The sequence below is a fragment of the Natrix helvetica genome (genome assembly GCF_964273705.1).
Source record: "Natrix helvetica genome assembly, chromosome: 3".
Taxonomy (NCBI): Eukaryota; Metazoa; Chordata; class Lepidosauria; order Squamata; family Natricidae; genus Natrix; species Natrix helvetica.
In genome coordinates, this window is record NC_138549.1 from 137471662 (window position 1) to 137493955 (window position 22294).

Sequence of the window (22294 nt, forward strand, 5' to 3'; positions counted from 1 at the left end):
GTTTTTCAGATAACCGGGTTCCAAGCCATGAAGGGCTTGAAAGGTGGCAACCAGCACCTTGAGTTTTCACTAAAAAAAGAAGAAACGAACCACTGCATAAAGCAGCAACAATTTTGGATAAATCATCTGTGGCTAAATTTGTGAATAATCCCATGAATAATCCAATGAGTATAAATGATCGGGCATTATATTAGTCAATATTCACCGTATATATAACTGATAAAAGTTTTGTCATCAAATCCTACTGCATTGTTTCCCTAATATGTGCATTTTCCTTTCAAATGTTATATGCTTTTCAAAAGAAATATTGTAGTTTTAAAAAAACCAAAGAGATATAAAGAGATTCTTTGCGGTTATGTTAGAGATGCCACAAAGACTCCATTTTCACATAATGTATAGTCAGTCTTCACTAATATCACTTGCCTGTAATGGAAGAAGATCTCCTTATCGTGACTGGCTGTTTCAATAAATCCAAAGTTATCCTTGAGAGTTGCAACATATCCCAAAAGTCTTTTTGAACTATAATTTCTACCAAGCAGTCGAACAGAAGTAGCTGTTTGCAACCCAGTTCTTTTTACTTCAGAGACTGTAAATTCAACCTGTACAAAAAATGTACTATTAACAATAATGCTTTCTGAAAGGGTTAGACAGGTTACATGTATTTTAGGGGTAATGTATCTCTATATACATCCTGCCTTCTGAAATAAGATGGCATATGGTCCTATTAGATCTTTCCTGACTATTCCCAACGTAAGCTTTCTTTTTATTTTATCATTAAAGTATCAACAAGGAAGGAGAAGTTAAAGGAGGCTACTTCTTACTTTAATGCTTTCAAAACAAGAGAGGTGTTTTTATACTGACCAACTTTTACAATTTAATTTTTTTATTAAGGAATCTCATATAATTTGAAGATATTAGTAAAATATAATTTTTATCTACATTTAATATACATATATATGGGTATCATATATCTAAAATTATATCTTATAATTTCAACTATTATGTGAAAATCATAAGAACCTAGGATTGCCAATATTTTTAATATCTGCAATTAAAATAGCCTTGATTAATCATTAGCAATAGTTGTAAAGAACAAATTACTAGAAAATATTCCAATAATTACTTATGAATATAATACCTTATCTCCTATCTGAGGAGTTGTAGATCCTTCCACATCTTTAGCCTGATAGGGAATAGTCAGCTTTTCACCACAATCATCATAAGCAATTATTCCCTCTTCAGGTTCCTAAAAGGAGAAGCAAGAATGTCAGAAGTATTGTTCTTCAATTCATCCACTTAGCCAGTCTAACAACACAAATGTAGTTTAATGGCGTAACTATTCAGTGCCAAGACAAAAGTGTAATTCAGGATTTTATATGATCTTCATTTTGTAACAAGTATGGTATCTTTACTGCTAACAAGAATATGCTAGCATGAAAAATGTATTATACATTTAGCCTAATCATCCAGGTCATTCAAAACTTCTGCTTTGGAGAAATAGATTACTGGTTTTCTTTGATAAATAGAACCTTACTAAATTAAAACAAAAACATTACACAAACAATTGCAATGAAAATAAAATCTTATTCCAAATGATGAACTGAAACATTTTTATGTACAGAATTCTAAACTAGTCAGTTTATCTTTAAAAATTTCCAACATAGGAACATCCCTAAAATCTGCATAACAATTCAGTAGAACACTATATCATATTGGATGAAAAAATTTAGCCCTACAATACCTGATACAAATTAAAAGTATGGAAATAATTTGTATTACTTAGCTTTGTGCATTCATTGTTTATTAGAAGACCTTCAATTCTTGGATAAGGAATGATTTGCTATTAAATCTTTTTTACCTTGACCTAAATGGAATTAACTACTAAAACTTTCTCAAAGAGCTTCACCAAGTTTTTGATCTTGTGCTGTAATATTGCTATAAGGTGTATCCAGTGGTGGGTTGCAGGCGGTACGCCCCGGTACGGGCATGCTGGAGCCAGCCCAGAGCACCAGATACCGTTCCAGTACGGTGCTCCGGAAGGCCCACCCACCCACCCAAACTCCTTACCGGTGTTTAAAGGCTTCTGCGCAGGCGCATAGCGCGTACAACACCTGTGCGATGCTCCGCAGAACAGCTGGAGCATTGCGGAGGCGTTAAGACGTATGCGTGGGCTGCACGCGTCCACAAGGACACTGCCGGCCCCGTTCCAACCATACCAGTTGGAACGGGATTTGAAACCCACCACTGGGTGTATCTACCAAGTAACTAACCATGAAACATCCACTGAAAAAAGGAAAATTATGAAATGAAAAATAGGTTTATTTATTTAAATTAAAAATATCATTATGGCTGAGGTAAAACCATCCTGAAATTCTGAGGCTGAAATTAAGAATACTGTTCCACTTTGCTCTTGTTTCAATTCTCTGTGGCAACATAATGTTTAAACAAGTATTTCTGATACATTAATTATAATAAAAGTCTGTAGAGATTCTCAGTCATGCTTGTCCCAAAGATGCTTCCCCTCCCCCTTTTTAAGGAGGCAACTGGACTTTCTTGTCTTTTCTTTTGAAGATGTTTCGCTTCTTCAGCTCTGATCGGATAGTAGGGAATGGAAGGATTTATATTCCTTGCAGACAGCTGGAATTTACATCCTTTTAGAGGGTCTTAGGAACTGGGAGCATTCAGGTGACCCTGAGGACACAGATAAACCTCCTAGTGCTTTAATGACCCTCTAAAAGGATGCAAATGACCAGCTGTCAGCAAGGAATATAAATCTTTCCATTCCCCACTATCAGGTCAGAGCTGAAGAAGCTTCATGGAAGAGAAGCGAAATGTCTTCAAAAAAACAACAACAAAGTCCAGTTGCCTCCTGGAGAAAAAAAAAAAAGGGGGGGGGGAGAAAGCACCTTTGGGACATTAATTATGATACTGCAGAGTAATTTATTTATACTACAGCACAAACTATGCACTTAAGGTTATTTTATTTGGTTTATTTTAGAAGGAGGGAAGAATTCTGATCTGATTTGAAATTTCACCACCACCAATCGAGCCATTTACTAGATGTAATATGCATTTATGACAAGCATAATTTCTATGTCTGTATACCAGAAAGCTACAATGAACAAAAAGCATTAGACTACTGGATTTGTGGTAATAGTGGAGACAATATCATCAAATATGAATAATTCTATGCATGCAGGATAAAACACAATTAATTTTTTCCTGAAAGGCAATTATGCATATATTTGAAAAAGGGGAGAAATAAAACAGAGCTACCTTTTCTTTGCCTTTATTTGGACTAGTGGATTTGACAGAAGTGGCTTCTTTTTCTATAGTTCCAATAAAACGATGATCTGATTGGGTGTGGAATGAAACTGTGCCCTTCGGTAGTTTTTTAATCCTTACAGCATGATTTCTTTGAGCAGACAGCGTATCCTGAATGGAAAAAGCAAATTATTACCGAAAGAAGCAAAGCTTTCTAAAGCTTCCTAAATTTAATGTCCCAAATTCTACATAATTATGATTCTACTTACAGGAACAACAGTAAATTCCACTTCATCTGAAATGTGGAACTGGTTACCATCTAAAATTTCACTGAAGTGAAAGAACATGCGGGCATCTCTATCAACACATTTAATGAAACCAAAGCCATCCCTCATTGCAGCAATCACACCCTATAAAAGCAAGATATATTGGTTATTTTTATCTCTAAGAATTCTTAGAGGATATCTATCCAATACAGGAGTAATATCAATTCATACTGAAAGTGAAGCAAAGAGACAATTTAGTTAAACAGCTAGGATAAAAACTGGGACTTAAACAAGCCTGTACTTTTAGTTATGCAAGCTTAGGCTTAAGGCTATGAACACTATTATGTCCCTAAGTCCAGTTGCCTCCTGAAAAAAAAGGAGGGGGAAGTACTTTGGGATATTAATTATGATACTGCAGAGTATCTTTTGTATCCTTATTTAGCTCCTAATTTAAGCATTTAAAAATATATTTTCTTGTTGTCAATAGACTAACAGCCTCTAACACCGTATTTATTTCTAACAATGTCTCTGGAGCCTAGAGGCATTCTTAGGAAATAAAATTGATTAGTGACTGTATCCTAACTCTTTGTAATGAAGCATACACAGCTAACTAGAAAGGATAATGAACAAATTAGGATGATCATGCCCTAGGACAGTGGTGGACAATTAATTTTCCCAAGGGAACACGTGAGAACCTGGGATACAAAATTGTGGAGGGATGTCACTGCTCTACCATCTCCGACCACCACTGCCACAGGCCAGACAGTGACAGCAAAAAAAGACCTAGGGATAGACGTGGACCATAAAATGCTCAGGTCTGTCCCTAGGCATATGAAGATTTTTATCATTGCTGTTTCTATATATCATGATTTCAAAATAAAGCCAGTTTTATTATCCCAACAATAGATCTAAGCTGAGACAAGAAGGACTTTGCTTAAACACTTAGAATGTGGTAGAGAAAAGTGTAAAAGCAGACTTCTCAATTTGAAACTAATCTCATAACCTGTGCACTATATCAACTCTCCAGTAGCCACACATGTATAATATAAATGTTCAAGTCAACCCAAACTACATAAGGTTTCAAATTACACTGCTTCTCCTATAGAATCCAGTTAAGATAGTAAACTAAATAGAATACACCCATGCAAATAAGAAAGAAAAAATACATATCCATCTCACACATACAGGAAACCATTATGGAGGGAGAAAAAGCCATTAAAAAGGACAAAGACATGCTTATTATGTAATAGAATGCTTATTATTCTAAATGGATGCAAAGTGAAACATATTTTATAGCAAGGCTTTAATTTGCAGTTTAGACACTTATAAACTCCTTGGTGCTCTCTGAGCTTGGTTGTTGTCTTGTAGATGTTTCATTACCCAAGTTAGGTAACATCAGTGCTACTGATCAGCTACTGATGATATTACCTAGTTTGTATAATAAAATGTCTGCAAGAAAACAAACAACCTCGGAGAGCAACATGGACCCCTGATTTCAACCCTGAGCTACTCTCCTTTATTGGTACATATAAACTCCATGCTTCAATTTTCTATAACTTCTGCTTAAGTGCACAGCATTGCCTCCTAAGATATTTCCCTAGGAAAAAAAGCACCCTGAACTGATAAGGTGCTGATCCCATCACTATAAGAAATTTGGCACCATGATACAGTCCTAGTAATACAACACCCACATAACTAAAAAGTATTATGCATTACATTTCCAGCTTCATTCTGCCACATTTCTTATTAAGTGCTTACCATTTCTCTAGCCTCATTAGTGACTTGAAAAGTATTAGGAAGAACTTCAATATTAGTGGCTCGTTCCAATTTGTCACGCCGATCTGTTGAAATGTTGAATTTAACGTGGTCACCTTCCAAAAGTGTCACCTTTGATTTTGTATCTTTGTCTCCAAATGGAAGTTCTTTAGGAATCACAAAATCAACTTTTATGCGTCCAGGTAATGGGTCATTCTAATTATAACACATAAGAAATTGAGATAATGCTGATTGTACTTAACCTACATTTTCAATTATTTCATTTTAAAAAATATTTTACCACATAGCAAGCATAATTTGCAAGATCACTATTACCACATTTATCAGGCTCTTATAATGCAGTTAGAGCTACAGCATTCTGAATAAAAATAGGAAAATTTAAAAAGCATTTGTTACCTGATTTTTGTTGGGTACTTTTGGAATTACTTTCGTTACAGTTCCCTCAAAGTGTTCAATGCTAATATCTTCAAAAATAACAGTTCCTTGAGGCAAAAGTCTTACATCAGTTGCAACTTCTTTACCCTATTAAAAGAACATTATTTATTTATTTTCCTGCCTTTATTATTTTTATAAATATTCAAAGTGGTGAACATATCTAATACTCTTTCCTCCTATTTTCCCTACTACCACAACAACCCTGTGAAGTGGGTTGGGCTGCGAGTGATTAGTTGAGAGACACAGTCAGTTTTCATGCCTAAGGCAGTACTAAAACTCAAAGCCTCTGCTCTGCTTCCTGGCTTCTAGTCTTGTGGCGTAACCATTACATTTAACTGGCTCTCACTGAAATCATTGGGGGAGGGGGGGAATCAACCTCATACAAAACATACAAAGTCTACAAAGGTCACATGTGTGTGTATAAATAAATAAAACCAATTAATTGTATTAAATTTAATCTTCATTTATATTAGATTTAATATAATTTAAATGTATGAAATTTACTCTTACATTTCTGTCTTTGATTGTGAACTCCACATCATCACCAGGCTGTAAGGCTTCTAGGTCACCTTTAAATTCACTATAGTGAAAGAATATCTCCTTTACAACATCACCTCTCTCAATGAATCCAAAGGCTTCCTAAGGGAAGGGAATATCGCAATTATTTAGCCAAAATGCCCTCAAACATTCATTAAGTTACTTGATAGAGCTAGTCCCTACAGGTAGTCCTCAAGTTATGACATTCATTTAACAACCATTCAAAGTTATGATAACGATGAAAAAAAATGACTAATGATTGGTCCTTGCACATATGATTGTCAATGTCCCTGGGATTATGTGATCAAAATTTGCTTGATGGTTATGGCAAAAAAGATTGTAAAATCAGGCACAATTCACTTAAAGACCATATCACTTAGTGACAGTTCTGGTCCCAATTGTAGCTATTAGTTACTGTAGTAATCAAGGAGAAAATGAGTTTTAAAAATATTCACAGCTACAGAACATGTATATATGGTCTCAAACTCCAATGAACATTGGCGCTACACTACAAAAAATGCAATCATCCGTGGGCGTATTCATGCACATGCACAAATGTGAAAACTATTAAATTAATATTAACTATTATGATGTATACAATGAAAAAAGTAAAATACTGTTGCATTGATGCAATCTCTGATCTGGCAATGCCAGAAACCCTTTGAGTCATCATGGGCTGTAGAAAAGAACCCAGGGGGCTGGCTACATGTATGAATCTACTGCTCTGTAACTCTTTATAAGGTGCATGGTAAAAGGCATAAAGGAAGCTTTCTTGGATGCAACATGGTTGATTTCTAAGCAAGGATACATAGGATTTACAGCTTTAGAAGACATAAAATGAAAAAATAAGATTTCCTTCAAATTTCTATGACCTTATAGTGAAAGTACAAATATCATATTTAATTCTATTACATGTAACTAAACTTAGTAAAGCATTCCTTACCTTCATGGCACAAACTACTCCTTGACATCGAGCTTGTTTCTTTTTCAAAAGCATAATATTACGAGCACTTACAGCACCAGTACTAGGAAGAAAGTAAATTAAGATTATATAAAGATAAATACAACTCACTTATCTTACCAATTATAGAGAATCTTCTTTAATTTTGTATGCAAAATCCACAGACACACACCTCATTATAACATAATTTTGAAAAGGAGATCCAGCTTTTAATCGAAATCTTTATCTTAAAGATCAATTATGAAATAACCTCTTATATAGTATGGTTAAGAAAAGCATTCTAAATTTAAAATAAAAATGCTTGCGTTTTGGAAGGTTTGGGGGGGACAGCACAAAATATTGTTTTATTCTCAGTTTGTGAATCCATTAGAACTAACCACTGATTTTAATACTCTTAATGCTGTAAGCCACCCAGAATCACTTCAAAATGAGATGGGCAGCAAATAACTAAAATAAATAAAAAATCTGCAATACTGTTCTGTGATATAGATGTGATCTGAACCTCATCTATGTGCCACTAATAGATCCTGATTAAACAAGCAACATACAATACAATGTACTTTGCAGTATTAACAGCTGTTAAATCAATTCCACATTTGTCTTGAAGACATTTTGCCCATATCACTTCAACTCACTGATATGAACTACTTCCTACAGGGTATACTTCAACTGAGTTAATGTCAGGACTTTGACTTAGCTATTCTAAAAATACGAAATTGTTTCTGCTTAGCCATTTTGTTCTGTATTTGCTTTTGTGTCTATAATTGCTGTTATGGTGCCATGACTCACATTTGTTTAAGCTACAGCTCAGGCAAGTACTTTGCAGATGGAAACTTCAGACATTCTTCTGTAGAATTTTCTGGTGCCACCCGGAACATATTGTTCCTTCAAGGACAGAGAAATGTCTAAATCTTGATGCTGCAAATCATTTATCAGTCAGGATAAAATTCTTTTGTTAGAATGCAGTACAGGTAGACCTCACTTAACAAGCACAATTTGGATTAGCAATTCTATCAATGAGACATCACATGATAGCAACTTGTGATTTTTCTGCCAGCTCCTCCTTTGACTCTGCTTGTTGGAAGCCAGCTGTGAAGCACACAGATGATGATTATGTGAACACAGGAAATGCCCATCGACGGCAAAGGGTCTGGATGTAGATCACATGACCATAGGGACACTGCAAAGTTTTACGTGCAAGGGCCTGTTGTAGTTACCTTTTCAGTGTTGTTGTAACTTTCAATAGTTGCTAAACAAGGCAATTGTTAAGCAGGACTACCTGTATTTCATTTCCCCCCCACATATTTCTCATTAATAGTTAAAAGTTCCAGTGTTTAAATAGCCTGCAGGACCATCCTGATAATTGCTGGCAAATATGAGATGAACAGCAACGTGTCTTCTAAAGATAAATTGCTTCTTTCTTGGTTTCCTCTTATGCACACTACTCGTTCAATGTTTTCCTTATAGAAGATTCATAAACATTGATATCTGAATGGCCTGCAATTCCTTTGCTGTCACCTTGAGGTTATCTGTGCTTTTCTAAAGTACTGCATGCCCTGGTCTTATAATGACTTGGATAGCACTCATATAAGGGTAATAATGGTATTCTACTTTTTCCATTTGTATAATATCTGTTTAACCATTGTCTGATAGAAGGCAAAGTCTTTGATAATAATTCTGTAATCCATTCCAGATTCATGAGCACTGATTTCCCCTTTTTTCTTGAGAAGTCTCTTCTGACTGGACTGGAGAGCGGTCTCTGATGATGGCAACCTGTGTCAGGAACAGCAGACTTCAATGATGCCAAAGAGCATGTATGTTAATGATTGGAGAGGGCCAAATTGCTACATAAACATCATCTAATTGATTAGAATTTCTATCTTAACCTACTCCATTAAGACTTAGTTATTCTAGGGCAGCAATCATCTTTTGCATAGGAGCCCAAAGCCATGACATTGCGATCTCATCCTAATAACTTGCTCTAGCCAGCATCAGGCAGGGGACTTGTGCCATTCACAAAGTCCCATTCACACTTAGGCAGCTAGTGAAACCATTATCATATTCCTGCCTGAAGAGATTATGAGTGCTTACAAGAGCAGTCAAATTGACAATTGTTCTCTCCCTTTCTCTCATAGGCTGGATGGATATATTTGCTTTTGGAACTATGGGCTGCATGATTTTGGAGAGCAGGTTACATCTGGCCCACAGGCTAAGTTGCTGACTCCTATCTAATGTTTCATATTCCTTTTCTAACAACAAATGTTAACTCAGTATTTTCAATACAAATATGACATAATACACAGTTCGGGATACTATTTCTTTACTCAGCTTCTCTTCATTCATAAACATGAAGTTCTAATCACAAGATTATACCGTGTTTCCATGAAAAGACGACCTGTCCTGAAACTAATGCCTTGCCACATTTTTTCCCTGGGCAAAAAATAAGCCCACCCCCAAAAATAAGCCCCCTGGACAACTCCGTCCTCCGGCCAGGCAGAACACCGCTCACCGACCTAGCAGTATCCCGAAGGCGCCAAGCCATGAGAGCCGGGAGGGGGAAGGCGCTCACGTTGCTTGCCGCCTTTGGTTGGGGAGTAGCGTTGTGCCTGGCCGGAAGGGGGAGTTGCCAGATGGCTGCTCCCTTGTGAGCAGCCTCCTGAAGAGCCGGGCACATCCTCAGGGGCGAAGCAGCCATGAGGTGACCATGCTCACGAGCAGCCGCCTATCAAACCCCCACTCCGCCGGACAGAGAGTCTTCTGGACAGAGAGTCTTCCAGCAGCGGCCGCTCTAGGAGTGTGCTGTATGGTTGTGGGCCGGCTGCCAGACAGAGAGTCTTCCAGCAGCCGGCCCACAACCATACAGCGCACTCCTAGAGCAGCCGCTCCTGGAAGACTCAGCAGCTGAGTTTTGGAGTTCGGAAGCCAGAGAAGTAGTTATGCTCAGAGCGTGGCAGCGGCAGCGCCCTGGCTCTGCAGGGAGAGCTGGGCCAGGGCATGGTGAGGCTGGGAGGCATGCTTGCTGTGGGTGGAACAGGTGCTCGCACAACCCCCTTCTTCAGCTAGGCAGAGCTCCATGCACTGACCTAGAGGGTATCCCTAATGTGCCAAGCCATGGGAGATGGGAAGCAGACAGAGCACCATGTGCCTGGGCGCCTTAGGAATACACCCTAGGTCAGTGAATGGCACTCTGCCCGGCTGGAGAGGGGGTTTGCCAGGCGGTTGCTTGTGAGTGTGGTCACCTCATGGCTGCTTCGCCCAAGGCTGTGCCCAGCTCTTCGGGAGCCCGCTCGCAAGGGAGCAGCTGCCCGGAAACCCCAAAACAATAAGCCCTCCTTCTATAATAAGCCCAAGGCCATATTTCGTGGGGCAAAAGAAAATAAGACCCTGTCTTATTTTCGGGGAAACATGGTAGATAGTTCTAGAAGATTCACAAACTTTCTCTCACAACTGAGCCTTGGAACAAACCAGTCATTTCCTATGATTGGAAAACTTAGAACAAACTAAAAGATGTCATATTGATAAAACTTTGTTTGAAAAATATATTCTTAGTTTGCATCTAAAAAAACAAGAACTATAGGCCCTGGTTGACATTATCTCAGATTACCCTTGAAATAGACAATAAATGTGCTTTATCAATTACTTTTCCAAGATATACAGTACTATATCCAAAAGAATGTTTCAAAGTTTGTTAACCATGTTTCAAGTAAAAATGTTTTTAAAAAGAAATCATTCCAGCTAAAAATGATTTAGTACAAGTTATCCACTTACTGTTTATTTGTATCAATAACAAAGTTTATTTTGTCTCCAGTTTCCAATTGAACATTTCCTTCAACATCTTCTGGGGTGTAAGTTAAGTAGAAGACTTCCTGTAAATTATAATTTGATTGCATGAACAGCTTGCTATCATATTTAAAGTGAGACAAAATATAATCTCCAGGTTAGTTTAAACATGAATTTTGGAATTTAGGAAGAGGTCAGAAATTTACAATATTATAGAATTTTATAATACATAAATTGCAACAATGAAGTTGTTTGCTAATAATATTTTAACTGACCTTTTATTTTATCTGTATTTTGAAAATATTTCATAATTATAATCAGTATGCTAAACTGTATGCATTTATATATCAAAAGATTAATAAGCAATTTAAACTTTTTAAAGCAAATACATATTTAACTGTCTATTTTGGTAAGTATTTTAGTTTAAACTACACTGGAGGATCAGTGAAACATTTTTTAGTAAATACATAATTTTTACCCCATTACGTTCGTAGCATACACTCCCTGTTGGACTCTGACCCGGGGCAGCTGGAGACTTACTCTCTAAGTTGTGAGGAACAGCACACACAACCTACCAGTCAAAAAAAAAATCCATTGCTAATTATTTCTAGAGGCACCATTATGCATCAGACTTCTATAACACACTCAGGGATGCATTTAACAGGTAACCCATAACAGTATGCCATGCTGCAAAGCTTTTATCTTACAGTACTTTTATCAACTGTAAGAATTGTTCCTGGTTAGGTAAAATTCTTAATTTTTATGTGCTTACCAAAAGGAGGAAAAAAAAGTATATTTGAAAAAAATATTTTAATGCAACTAAGGAGAGGCATGCTACATTTAATTCTATTCTTTTTTGACCACAGCAGCTGAAAATGGCATGCATATTAAAAAGAAAAACAACCCTGCCCCCTAAGAATAGGCACTAACTTGTCCATTTATTCGTTCTTCAGGTAAGGTCTCAGTTTTTATCTTCACCAGTTTAATTGCAATCGGTTTTCCAGTTCTCCGGTCAGAAGATACTTCAAATTCAACATCATCTGTAAACAAATGATATTTATTAATTTATAGGCTTCAATTTAGTGGTAAAAGCATGTCAATATAACTTCTAAGTCAATAAAACACACAATTTCAAAAAGCAGTAGCAATAAAAAAATACTCTAATTTGAATATTTAATAGGAACTAAATCACATAATAAAATAAGGCTTCATAGGTTCATTTACACTTAGTTAATATGAAAAGGAAATGTGATTTTTAAATAACATCTTATACTCCAATTGTTTTAACCATCTGATTCCATGGGATTTGTTTCACATTAAGTTGTGTACCAAAAAATGTTGCATAATTTAAAAAGAAAAATAGCAGATACCACATAGCTCAAATTCCACTATTCTCAACACATCCCATAATATGCATTCTAATACAATGCAAAATCCAGAATCAAAGGCTAAAACCTGTGTTGCAAATGCACATATATTATATGTCCAGAAATTCAAGCAGTTTCTTCCTAGCTATATACCGTAGATGACGTGCCCTATCCTCCCCAAATACATACAAGTTCAAGGCATATTTAAATTGTTCCTAAAAAATGTTACCTATGCTTTCAAGTTGCTTGATTTATACTTTGTCTTCTGAATCCTTTGAATATTTGCAGAGTCCTAATAACTGTTTCTTGAATGTGCACAGTGAAAAATACTAATATGCAAAATTATTGCCAGTTGTCATCTTCTCACTTAGGAATCCTAACTAAACTTCCTAGAATCTTCTCTCCAACATGCAGTATGAAGAATAACTTTTTAGAAGAAAGTTCTTTCATACGATTAATCTGATACCATCATTAACATTTGAACTGAAATTTGATTTTACTTCTCATTATCTGATGGTTCAGCCACTAGTTTACAGTAGCAGATATGTCTCTAGAAGAAATTAACCTTCTCACATACAAAAACAACCATCTACTAGTTAATTAAATACCTCCTACTTTGAGCTCCTGTAGATTGCCATTATACTGTGAACTATGGAAGAACAGTCTAGCTTGCCGTTCTGAACATTGAATGAATCCATAGGAGGCCAGCAGTTTTTCAATAACCCCAGTTTCGCGCAATCCTGCAGAAGTACCATTGGGGTACCCGTTGTGTCCATTGTTATGGAGAAGGTTTGGATCAAAGCTCATCTGGAATTAAAAAGAAATGTGTAAGTTCCTCTAAGGATATTCTCTTTTCCAGTTTATACTGTTATTTGTTAATTCAGGATAAATATACTGTAATAGCCAATGCGTAAACATTATAAAATAGGCATGTAGGCTTCTAGCAATTTGAACAGATTTTGTGTGACACTTTTCTATACCACATTGAAGTAATAACTTTGTACTGAAGGTTATTATGCTACTCTATTTCACATTTACACACATAATATTAAAACAGATTTGAAGTTAACCATTAACATCATTTGACTTTGCTAATGGAGGTACCCAAGAAAGCAAAGCCATAAAAAAACGAACAAATGCAATTTTAAGACATTTTCCACTTAATTAGTGTCATGGCAATTTATTCTTGGAACATAGCTAGCAGCTTAATATTTATTAAATTTAACTGCTAATTGCTATGTTCACTGAATTTAAATACTTTTCCATCCATAGAGATTTTTAAACCCACAGAACATAAAAGAAAGATTGGCATTTTAAGTTCTCATCAACATGTTAAAATATTTTTTCTTAAGTCACACTTTCAAAAAAAAACTACAATCTGTTTAGCTATCAAGTTAAATTAAGTCCAAAAAGAGGTTAGTATCAGAAGTTCCCTGTAAATATTTACAGTAACTATTTCATGCAAGTCAGAGTTCAAGGCAAAGCAATGCCAAAATCATGCATATTGCTCCTCTGTATTTTATGGAGTTTCCTGTGTATCTGTTTAAGAAAACAAACTAACATTCCTATAACCATCAGGAGCTATTAAGTATTCAGAATTGTACACGTAAGCAGCTTTGAAATCTACTTTTGATGAATAGTCAATTACTCATTAAACTGAGACTGAGCAAACTGTTTAGGTTTTTAAAAAGTATTTCATTTAAAGGAGAGTTGTCTTTACCGACAATGCTATGAATTAATTTGGCATGCAGCTCCTGCATATACAAAGCTCCCGCTAAACAGAATTATTTAATAGTAAATCCCTTCAAAAGCATAGAACTTTCTGATAAGTGTACCTTGGAGAGTTGAAACAAATATAAGATTTTTTAAAAGTCAAATAGTGCACGAACTGATGATGTGAAATGCTATTGTCAAAAAATAAGAATAGAAAGCCCCCATATATACATAAAATTACTAATTAAAACTAAAAACCACAAATGTGTATGTTACAATTCAAGAATAGCATCATAAGATGCAACCTTTTCCTATGGAAGCCATTACGTGTTTATAATTTTTGCACCATCCTATTGTTTCTAATATAAATATAATCAGATTTAAGCCATTTGGCCATTTCAGAGATGGTGTGATTTTTGTAGAGGTTAATCTGCTGAATTGAAAAAAAAAAAACCTGATATTTGACAAATGGTCCCATTTAATCCAGAACAGCATGAGCTGGATTAAACTCCATACCAACTCCAGAATGACATGATTGACATCATCTAGAGGAGAAAAACAATAATAATTTTTCCATATGCTTAGGACAGAAGTCTGTTCATTTTGTTCACATCTGTAAGCCAATAAAATAATTTTTAACACCTTTGAAAGCATATAATGAAAATACAATCAACGTATCTATGAGAAAACCAGGCTTTCATCAAGTTTCTAAAACAGATACAGGAAAGCAAAATTTGAGAACTCAGCAAGTTTGCCCATTGGTATAGATGAATTATACTCCTTAACCTGTTGAGGAGATTTAATACCAGTGAGGTTAGAAGTGAGAACATATGCAGAGAAGAGTTAAATGCTAAGGATTCCCATGCTGAGATGGCATGTCTGCCAATAGATGCCCTGACTTACAGATCTCTGATAAAGAGGGGTCCTCTTCGGTTTTTTAGACCCAGATGAAGTAGATGAAGAAAAAGGTAAAGGATGAGAAGGAGGGGGAGCTGCAGGAGGGGGGAGAGGATCTGATGACACAGTATAATGGTTCTCCATCTCATACAGCTGTGATAACATAGTACACAGTATAACTAGTCAATAATTAGCACATCTTTAGCAATATCCAATAACTATTAAATCCATGTTTCAAGAGACTTAGCTGGAAATCAAAAGCAGTCAATTTAGATATCCTTATTGTTCTGGAATTAGTGTAAATGTATGACCAAGCTCTATTTCCAGGTCAGTAATTTCTTTCCAACAATATTCTAGTTATTTTCAAAAATCCAACATATGTCACTGGGAAGAAATATATGCAAGCGGTGGATTGAGCTAAAAGCTGTACCACTTCAAATATCCTTGCACTATGGCAGATAATATACTTATCTATTTTTCTCCTTTTCTATTTCAAAGGGAGAGCATAACTCTGAATTTGAGAACTGCTATTAATTTTACTGGGCTAGAAAAAAAAACCTAAACAAAAACAAATACATTATGCAAGTTGCATTTGTGGCTGAATTTTTTCAACTGAATAAAAGTCCCAAAGACTTCAGTAAACTATAAAAAGTATAATTGAAATTATAATTTATTATTTAAAATTAAGATACTAGTCTATTTTCACATCACTATAGAGACTGCCATTCCCATTTTCTCAATCCTTAATTTAGGGGACAAATTATAGACGAACCTGAATATCAGGTACAAGCACTTTAAAATTTGGTTAATTGAATTTAGTCTTAGGAAGAATGGCAAAATAACAGAAAATCACAGTTCTTCAGCAGCTTAAATATACACATATTAAGCAAATATCAATTGAATTGTACATAGATGAATTCAAGTGACAATGCTATATCACTTATTTATGGCATACATACTACTGAATGTATTATAGTACTAATATTAAATCATACAAATTTGTTGGTCATCTGTTTGTATGCCAAAATCCATGAAATAAGACATTTCTACATACATATGCAACATAAATTTTAAAAATTTAGGTTAGTAACTGAGGCAAAGGCCTATAGCCTAGAATGATCCTTGTATTAAAACTATGAAGTTGCCATTCACCAAGTCAGATCATTGCCCATATCTATCTAGTCCAATGCTATATCTTTTGACTGAGAGCAGCATCCATGGTCTTGAGCAAAGGTCTTTCCAAGTCTTTCTGCTATATATGTTTTTAACCAGGAGATATAAGAGATTAATAAAGGCATTTTCATGAGCTCTACAACTGACCTAAGGTTTTCCCCTCCCCCACTTCTGAAAGTTCAGTTTTAACTGTTCTCAACTATTTGTAAATAAGCTACTAAGAAAGGTGTCTTATACGCTTCAGGATCATGACTATCTTATACTTTATTATTTAATAAAAAGCAAGCCTTCAGAAATGTTAAGACAGTTCCCTCTCCAATGTCTTGATACACCAAACATAAGAACCAAAATGCACCTCTTAGATGAAGGCTATCATATTAAAACACCACTCCACTACATTTCATTACTGGCTAATTTTAAAAAGCGTGTTGGAGAACCACATAATTTCTGTACTTGTAAAGGACCATGATACAAAAGGATTAAATAATTAACAAATATATTTGTTAAGAGGTGAAATTCTTATACGAGCAAATTTGATGTGTGTGGGCATTGCCTATTTTCAACTGGATACTTTCAAATTTTGAATCTGCATAGGATGTGGACATCTATGTTCCAGGGTAGCTTTGTTTTTTAAACAGCTGGAGAGGTAACCAATTGCCCTCAAACGGGAACTAGGCCTGGCACAATGACCAATGAAAAGAATGATTGGGAATGAGGAGTGAGTGTGAAATGATTCCAAACTGAAGCTAAGGATATTTTAGTCTGCTCATGACTCTGGCATGATTAAAAGAAGGCTCAGAAGTCATAAAATGAGCAGTGTTTTCTGTTATCTGCAAATTGGCCACACTTTTTCTTTTGCTCAAAGGTTGTTATATCACACCATCTGAGCTAATTTGGCTTTACCCTTAAGAATATTGCTAGTATGGCAAAAGAACTTACTGATTGGCCATAAGGTGATAAATTCAGTCCGACTGGAGATGCATTGCCCAGGTTGGCACTAACGTATGCAGTAGGGGGAGAAGACGGCATGGAAAATTCAACAAATTCTTTCCAGGTGCTTGCCATATTTTTACGCCTGTTTCAACTTAATTTTATAATGCTGCATATAACAAAATCAAACAAGACAACCTTGTCAATGTATATCTGCCACTTATCCAGTGTCATAAAAAAAGCTGCCATTGTGGCAGCTTCCTAGAATATTATACAGGAAGGGATTGATGTGCTAGTTAAGAAAGCATTAGGTTTTTTTGTTTTGTTTTTAGAGGGGTTCTAAAATGAACAACACAAGCTGGTTGCTAATTGAACTCATGATTACTATTAATGAGTTATTTACAGTATAAAATTCACATTTAGCCTACCAGCTTATGAAATGGAGACTCACTGACCGATACCAGTAACTGGGAGAAGGATATGGAGAAAGTTTGAGATCCAGATTTATAGCATTAGAGAAAACTGATTTCAAAAGCGAGAAACTGGAAAATAGTAGCAGAAAGCTTAATGAACGTTACAATAATAAGACTGCATTCCATGGTTAGCAACAAATAGAACGAAATGGCAGTTTTAAAGAATTTCAATTTAAAAAGACTAGCATCATAGCTAAATGTTAGATCTGCTTTGATATTTTGACCAATGAAGACAAGATTTAAGCAAAATGAATATTTAACTCATTTTATATGGCACTTTTAATTTCAAATAAATATATCGCTGTTCAACACAGTACATGGACCAACCTCGCAGTGATATTCTAATATTGCACTTTCAGTAGTATTTGCCGATTCTTCGTTTCAGCACACGTTTCAAAGTTTGAAGATTGCTATTGTTAAAAAAAAAAAAAGAAATAGCAAGAGACAAGTGATCTATCAAGCTAATAAAGAATAACTGGTGCTGCACTGGGCAATTTCAGCACAGTACTGAAGAAAACAAAGACTACTAGCAGCGTTGGGACGTGCTCTTTTGAAGCTGTTGAGTAGGCACCAACTTCTTGTTTCAGATCAAGTGTTGTGTCTTCAGTGTAAAGTTTACTCTTCTTTGGTCTTGTTGTTACGATGTAATGTGTTCCTTTCCTGATCTGAACTTGAAGCAGCAGTTTCAGGTGGTAAATTCTATTCTGTTACACTTCATACTGGAGAGGAAAAAGGATAAACAAGTTTATTATGATATACATTTTAGATATTTCTGTACCCCATATGATCCCACCTCTGAAAAGAAAAGTTCCTCACAAGAATTCCAGACATTACTAGTGTTTAACCAAACTTCAAAGAATTCAATGAAAAAGAAGTGTTGCCAATGCACTGAATACAAAACCAATTAAACAAAAACATATTTTACTGATTCGTACACATTTCCACCAAGAAACTAAAGGCATATTGCTCTCTCGTGTCTTATTTTAAACTCATGCCAGATTAGGCAAATATAAAATGACTGATCCAAAGTCACATGCTAAGTTTCATGACTGAATTGGAATTTAACTTATGTCTTGCTAATTCTCATCTATCACACTAATCACGATATTTCACTATTTATGGCTCACAATTTTTATAATGTCTTGTTTTGGACCTTGTGGTTGGTTCATCAAGGCCTTATAAGTATCAGTATAAAATGCAACTTCTGAAAAGATTGAAATTGAACCCCCTTGTCTTATAACATGGAATGGCTTGGGATATTTTGGGAAATGTAGGTAGTAGCTCTAATGAAGAAACCTCAAGTTCTATATATAAATATATTAAGTTCAAGACATACATTTTTAATACTGTAAACAGCTACTGAGATGGTCTTCAGAAAGTTTAGAAATGTTTACAAAAAAGGGACACTGGGGAACTGGACTTCTCGCTAGGATATTTGGTTATAAGAGGAAACAAAACAGTCAGAATTGCAAGATTACCGGTTAATAATAGCATATCCCAATAAAGATTAGCTCTAGTCTTGTGGAATCTGTTTTCTACAACCTCAAAGGGTTGCTGCATATATAGAGAGAGGAAGAGTCATGGGGAGAAAAGTTATCTTCAAAGACAAACACAGGGGTAACTGGAGTGAATGGAAGCTACCAGAACCTGAGTATTAAGAAATGAGGTGTTTATGGTTTACCTCTTAAGGTTAATATTCAGTTTTCTTATATGTACATTCTTAAACCAAAACTCAATTATTTTCTTTGAAATGTTTTGAGACTTCAGCTTCATTTCTATCAGTCATGTTTTAAATAAATTATTTCTTAATAACAATAAAAGTTTGGTATTTTTCTGAAATTATTTTCCTTACTACTATAAATGTTTGTATTCACAAAATTAATTTATGTAGTAGCATACATTTCTGTACTTATAAAATTAATTAAAGCTTTATCTGTATTTCATGTTTAGGTAGCTGGACAAGGATAGCTTCCAGCTATCCTAGTTTTTCTTTCTATGAAATGGGTATCTTCTGTTCGAATGTGTAGTGACAGTAGTTTTGTGAAAAATAAAAACCTTTATGGTGGCATTCTTCATATATTCTAAATTCCAACTGCACAGAAAGACCAGAGATACCTAATTCTTTAAAAAAGAAATATATTTTCTTCTGAGAAAAACAGTTGATCTGAAAATGCTGATGTTTAGTCTGCAATGTACTATTATTGGCTATTATAGATACTATAAAATATTACAAAAAAACATAACTAAGTAGCAACCAAATACAAGTATCTTTTAACCTAATCCCGGTACTTAATATAGTTAAATAAAGTTTATCACCAATATATTTAACTGTTAAAATGTTTTCCTAAAATAGTTTTTATGCTATGATTCTATATTCAGGGGGCAATGGTGTTACAGATAATTTTATTCTCAAATTCTATGTCCCAGAAAAAGAATATTTTAAAAGAGGCAATTCCTCAGAAATGGTTTATAGGCAAGTATGTTTTTCTTATACTGTATGTAAAAGGCAGGATGCAGGATAGGGTCAATTATGTTTAATGTTGAAGGAGTTTTCCAAGCAACCAACAATCTCTGGGCATGTAATATAGAACGCTGTTAAGGAACAACTGAGTCATTTAGCCAAAGGAAAAGGTAAAATATTTAAAATTATAATCTGAAGTCAGAAGTAACCAGAAACAAATGCTAGGGAACAGGAGAGAAGAAAAGAGGAATGACTCCTCCAGTTTTAAAACATCATTATATATTTTTCTATCAGCTCTGTTTATTCCACTTTATTTTGGGTGGAAGATAACATTTCCAATTGGAAGTGTTTTCATATATTATTGAAGAAATGCCAACACAGTATGCTTTAAAAACAATCCCAATAATTAAAACTGAAAAGTACCCATCTTCATATTTTATTTATCCCTTTATTTTTTAACTAACTCAAGGTGGGAAAACATACATAATATTCCTACCTCCTATTTTCCCCATAGCAACAACCCTGTGAGGTGGGTTGGGCTGAAAGTGATTGGTCCAAAGTCACACAGCAGGCTTCCATGCCTAAAATGCGACTAGAACTCAGTTTCCTGGTTTTTAAGCCAGCACCTTAATTACTACATCAAGATTGCTTAAACATAAGAATAGGAACTTTGAAGTTTCATTAAAAAGATCTGCCTAGCAGCCCTAGTCTATGTAGAAAAAGGTGAAATCTCAAAGGTTCTTTTTTCAGAATGTGGAATATGCACATTTATTTGGGAAAAATTATAGTAAGTGGTTCTTATTTCAATAGTATTCCTAGAATCAGAATATCCTTTCTGCAGAATACAAAAAGCGTAATCTCCTATATATTTACTAAATATGTTTATCTATGCCTAAATTCACTAGGGTTTGCCTCTAAGAAATATGACAACATAAACAAAATTATTTCCAAAATGTTCTACATTCGATGATCAAATCCAATGTTTTATCAAAGCTGCAAAACCTTAGAAGAGCTTTTGTGAAATTAGCTTGTGGCTCTATTTTAAATTCTTTACTTTTCAACTCAGCAGCTATAAATATTCCTCCTGATGGTAAACACCCAGTGCAGTTGCCAAGCTTTCATTCAATTCAGTGGTCTCTAATACATCATGTGATGTTGAAAGATTAGCACAAGTCAGCCAGAGGAAAGAGAAAGTTTAGACATTTCCCCCTCTGAATATTTATTATTTGATTCTGACACATGGATATTGTTTTTATATCTATCTGCATAAGTGAATTAAATAATAGTAACCCTTATTGCTGATATGAAAAAGTTTTTTCTGGGCATAGTATTCTTCAAGACGAATATATATATAGCTTAAATCACTTTAAAAATATTTTTCAAAATATCTTTTCATGTGTAGTCAACACATGCTATTTAATATTCCTTTATATAAATGAATTAATATGAGGAAAAGTCTGTTTCACCTAGAATAATTAGGAATTAAATATAACTTTATTAAAGACAGACAGCAAAAGCAAAATGCTGTAATGACTATCCTATACTTATTTGGAGTTAACTCCCACAGAATTCAGTAAGGATTACATTGGAATAATCACGCATGGCATTGTGCAATAAGGGTGTAACCATGACCCACTGAATTCAGCTAGATTTGTTTTTAAATATAGCTGCATAGGAATGACCTGTAATTAGATTACATGACTTTGAAAACAGGGCATTAGACTCTTTTCTCACTGGAAAAACCAGCAGAATTGGAGCCTGTGGCTTGGAAACAAAGTGAACTCAAATAAATTAACTGAACAAAAATGGAGAAAAATCTATTCTTTCAAATGGCAGCAAATTTAAACTTGTTCTTAGCAACAATTTTCTGTGTCTACAAAAAATGTCCTTAGCAATATATTTAGCACTTTTGAAAAAAGTATATGGCAATGAAGTCTCAATAATTTGCTCTAAAATTAAAATCTTCTTGGATTGAGGCTAGTGGCTTCCACCCAGCTGGTGTTCTGGATAAAGCCTTGGTTGTTCTCTCAGGCCTTGGGCTAAGATGGTTGAAGCCCCCTCCTCTGAATGTTAAAATGCTGAGATTTGGGCGTCTGCTGGGTTGGTCATCTTATTGTCGTCCCCCTTTTATAGTTTGGTTTTCGTTATGTTGTTTCTTACTATATTGCTTTTATCCTGTTGCATCGTGAGCCACTCAGACACGAATTGAATAAAACAAACGATTGCTCATTTTGGTAAGTGACTAGTGTCCTATTGTATTA

At 35.0% G+C, this 22294-nt stretch overlaps 1 protein-coding gene across 5 annotated transcripts in view; it reads right to left on the reverse strand.

Moving 5' to 3' along the window:
- Window positions 1-22294, reverse strand: part of CSDE1 (cold shock domain containing E1) — a 39827-nt gene that overhangs the window by 16352 nt on the left and 1181 nt on the right. For 2 of the 5 annotated variants that reach the window (XM_081948581.1, XM_081948580.1), the window contains exons 2-16: window positions 17900-18291; window positions 17109-17268; window positions 15003-15149; window positions 12995-13193; window positions 11950-12059; window positions 11498-11590; window positions 11008-11105; window positions 7222-7303; window positions 6252-6380; window positions 5703-5828; window positions 5289-5501; window positions 3534-3674; window positions 3277-3435; window positions 1139-1246; window positions 424-599 (exon numbers count right to left, since the gene is read on the reverse strand). In XM_081948581.1, the coding sequence (XP_081804707.1) occupies window positions 424-599; window positions 1139-1246; window positions 3277-3435; window positions 3534-3674; window positions 5289-5501; window positions 5703-5828; window positions 6252-6380; window positions 7222-7303; window positions 11008-11105; window positions 11498-11590; window positions 11950-12059; window positions 12995-13193; window positions 15003-15149; window positions 17109-17234 (1907 nt within the window). In that variant the 5' untranslated portion in view covers window positions 17235-17268; window positions 17900-18291. The remainder of the gene's footprint in view (window positions 1-423; window positions 600-1138; window positions 1247-3276; window positions 3436-3533; window positions 3675-5288; window positions 5502-5702; window positions 5829-6251; window positions 6381-7221; window positions 7304-11007; window positions 11106-11497; window positions 11591-11949; window positions 12060-12994; window positions 13194-15002; window positions 15150-17108; window positions 17269-17899; window positions 18292-22294) is intronic. The other 3 variants (XM_081948583.1, XM_081948582.1, XM_081948584.1) reach the window with 3 other exon arrangements.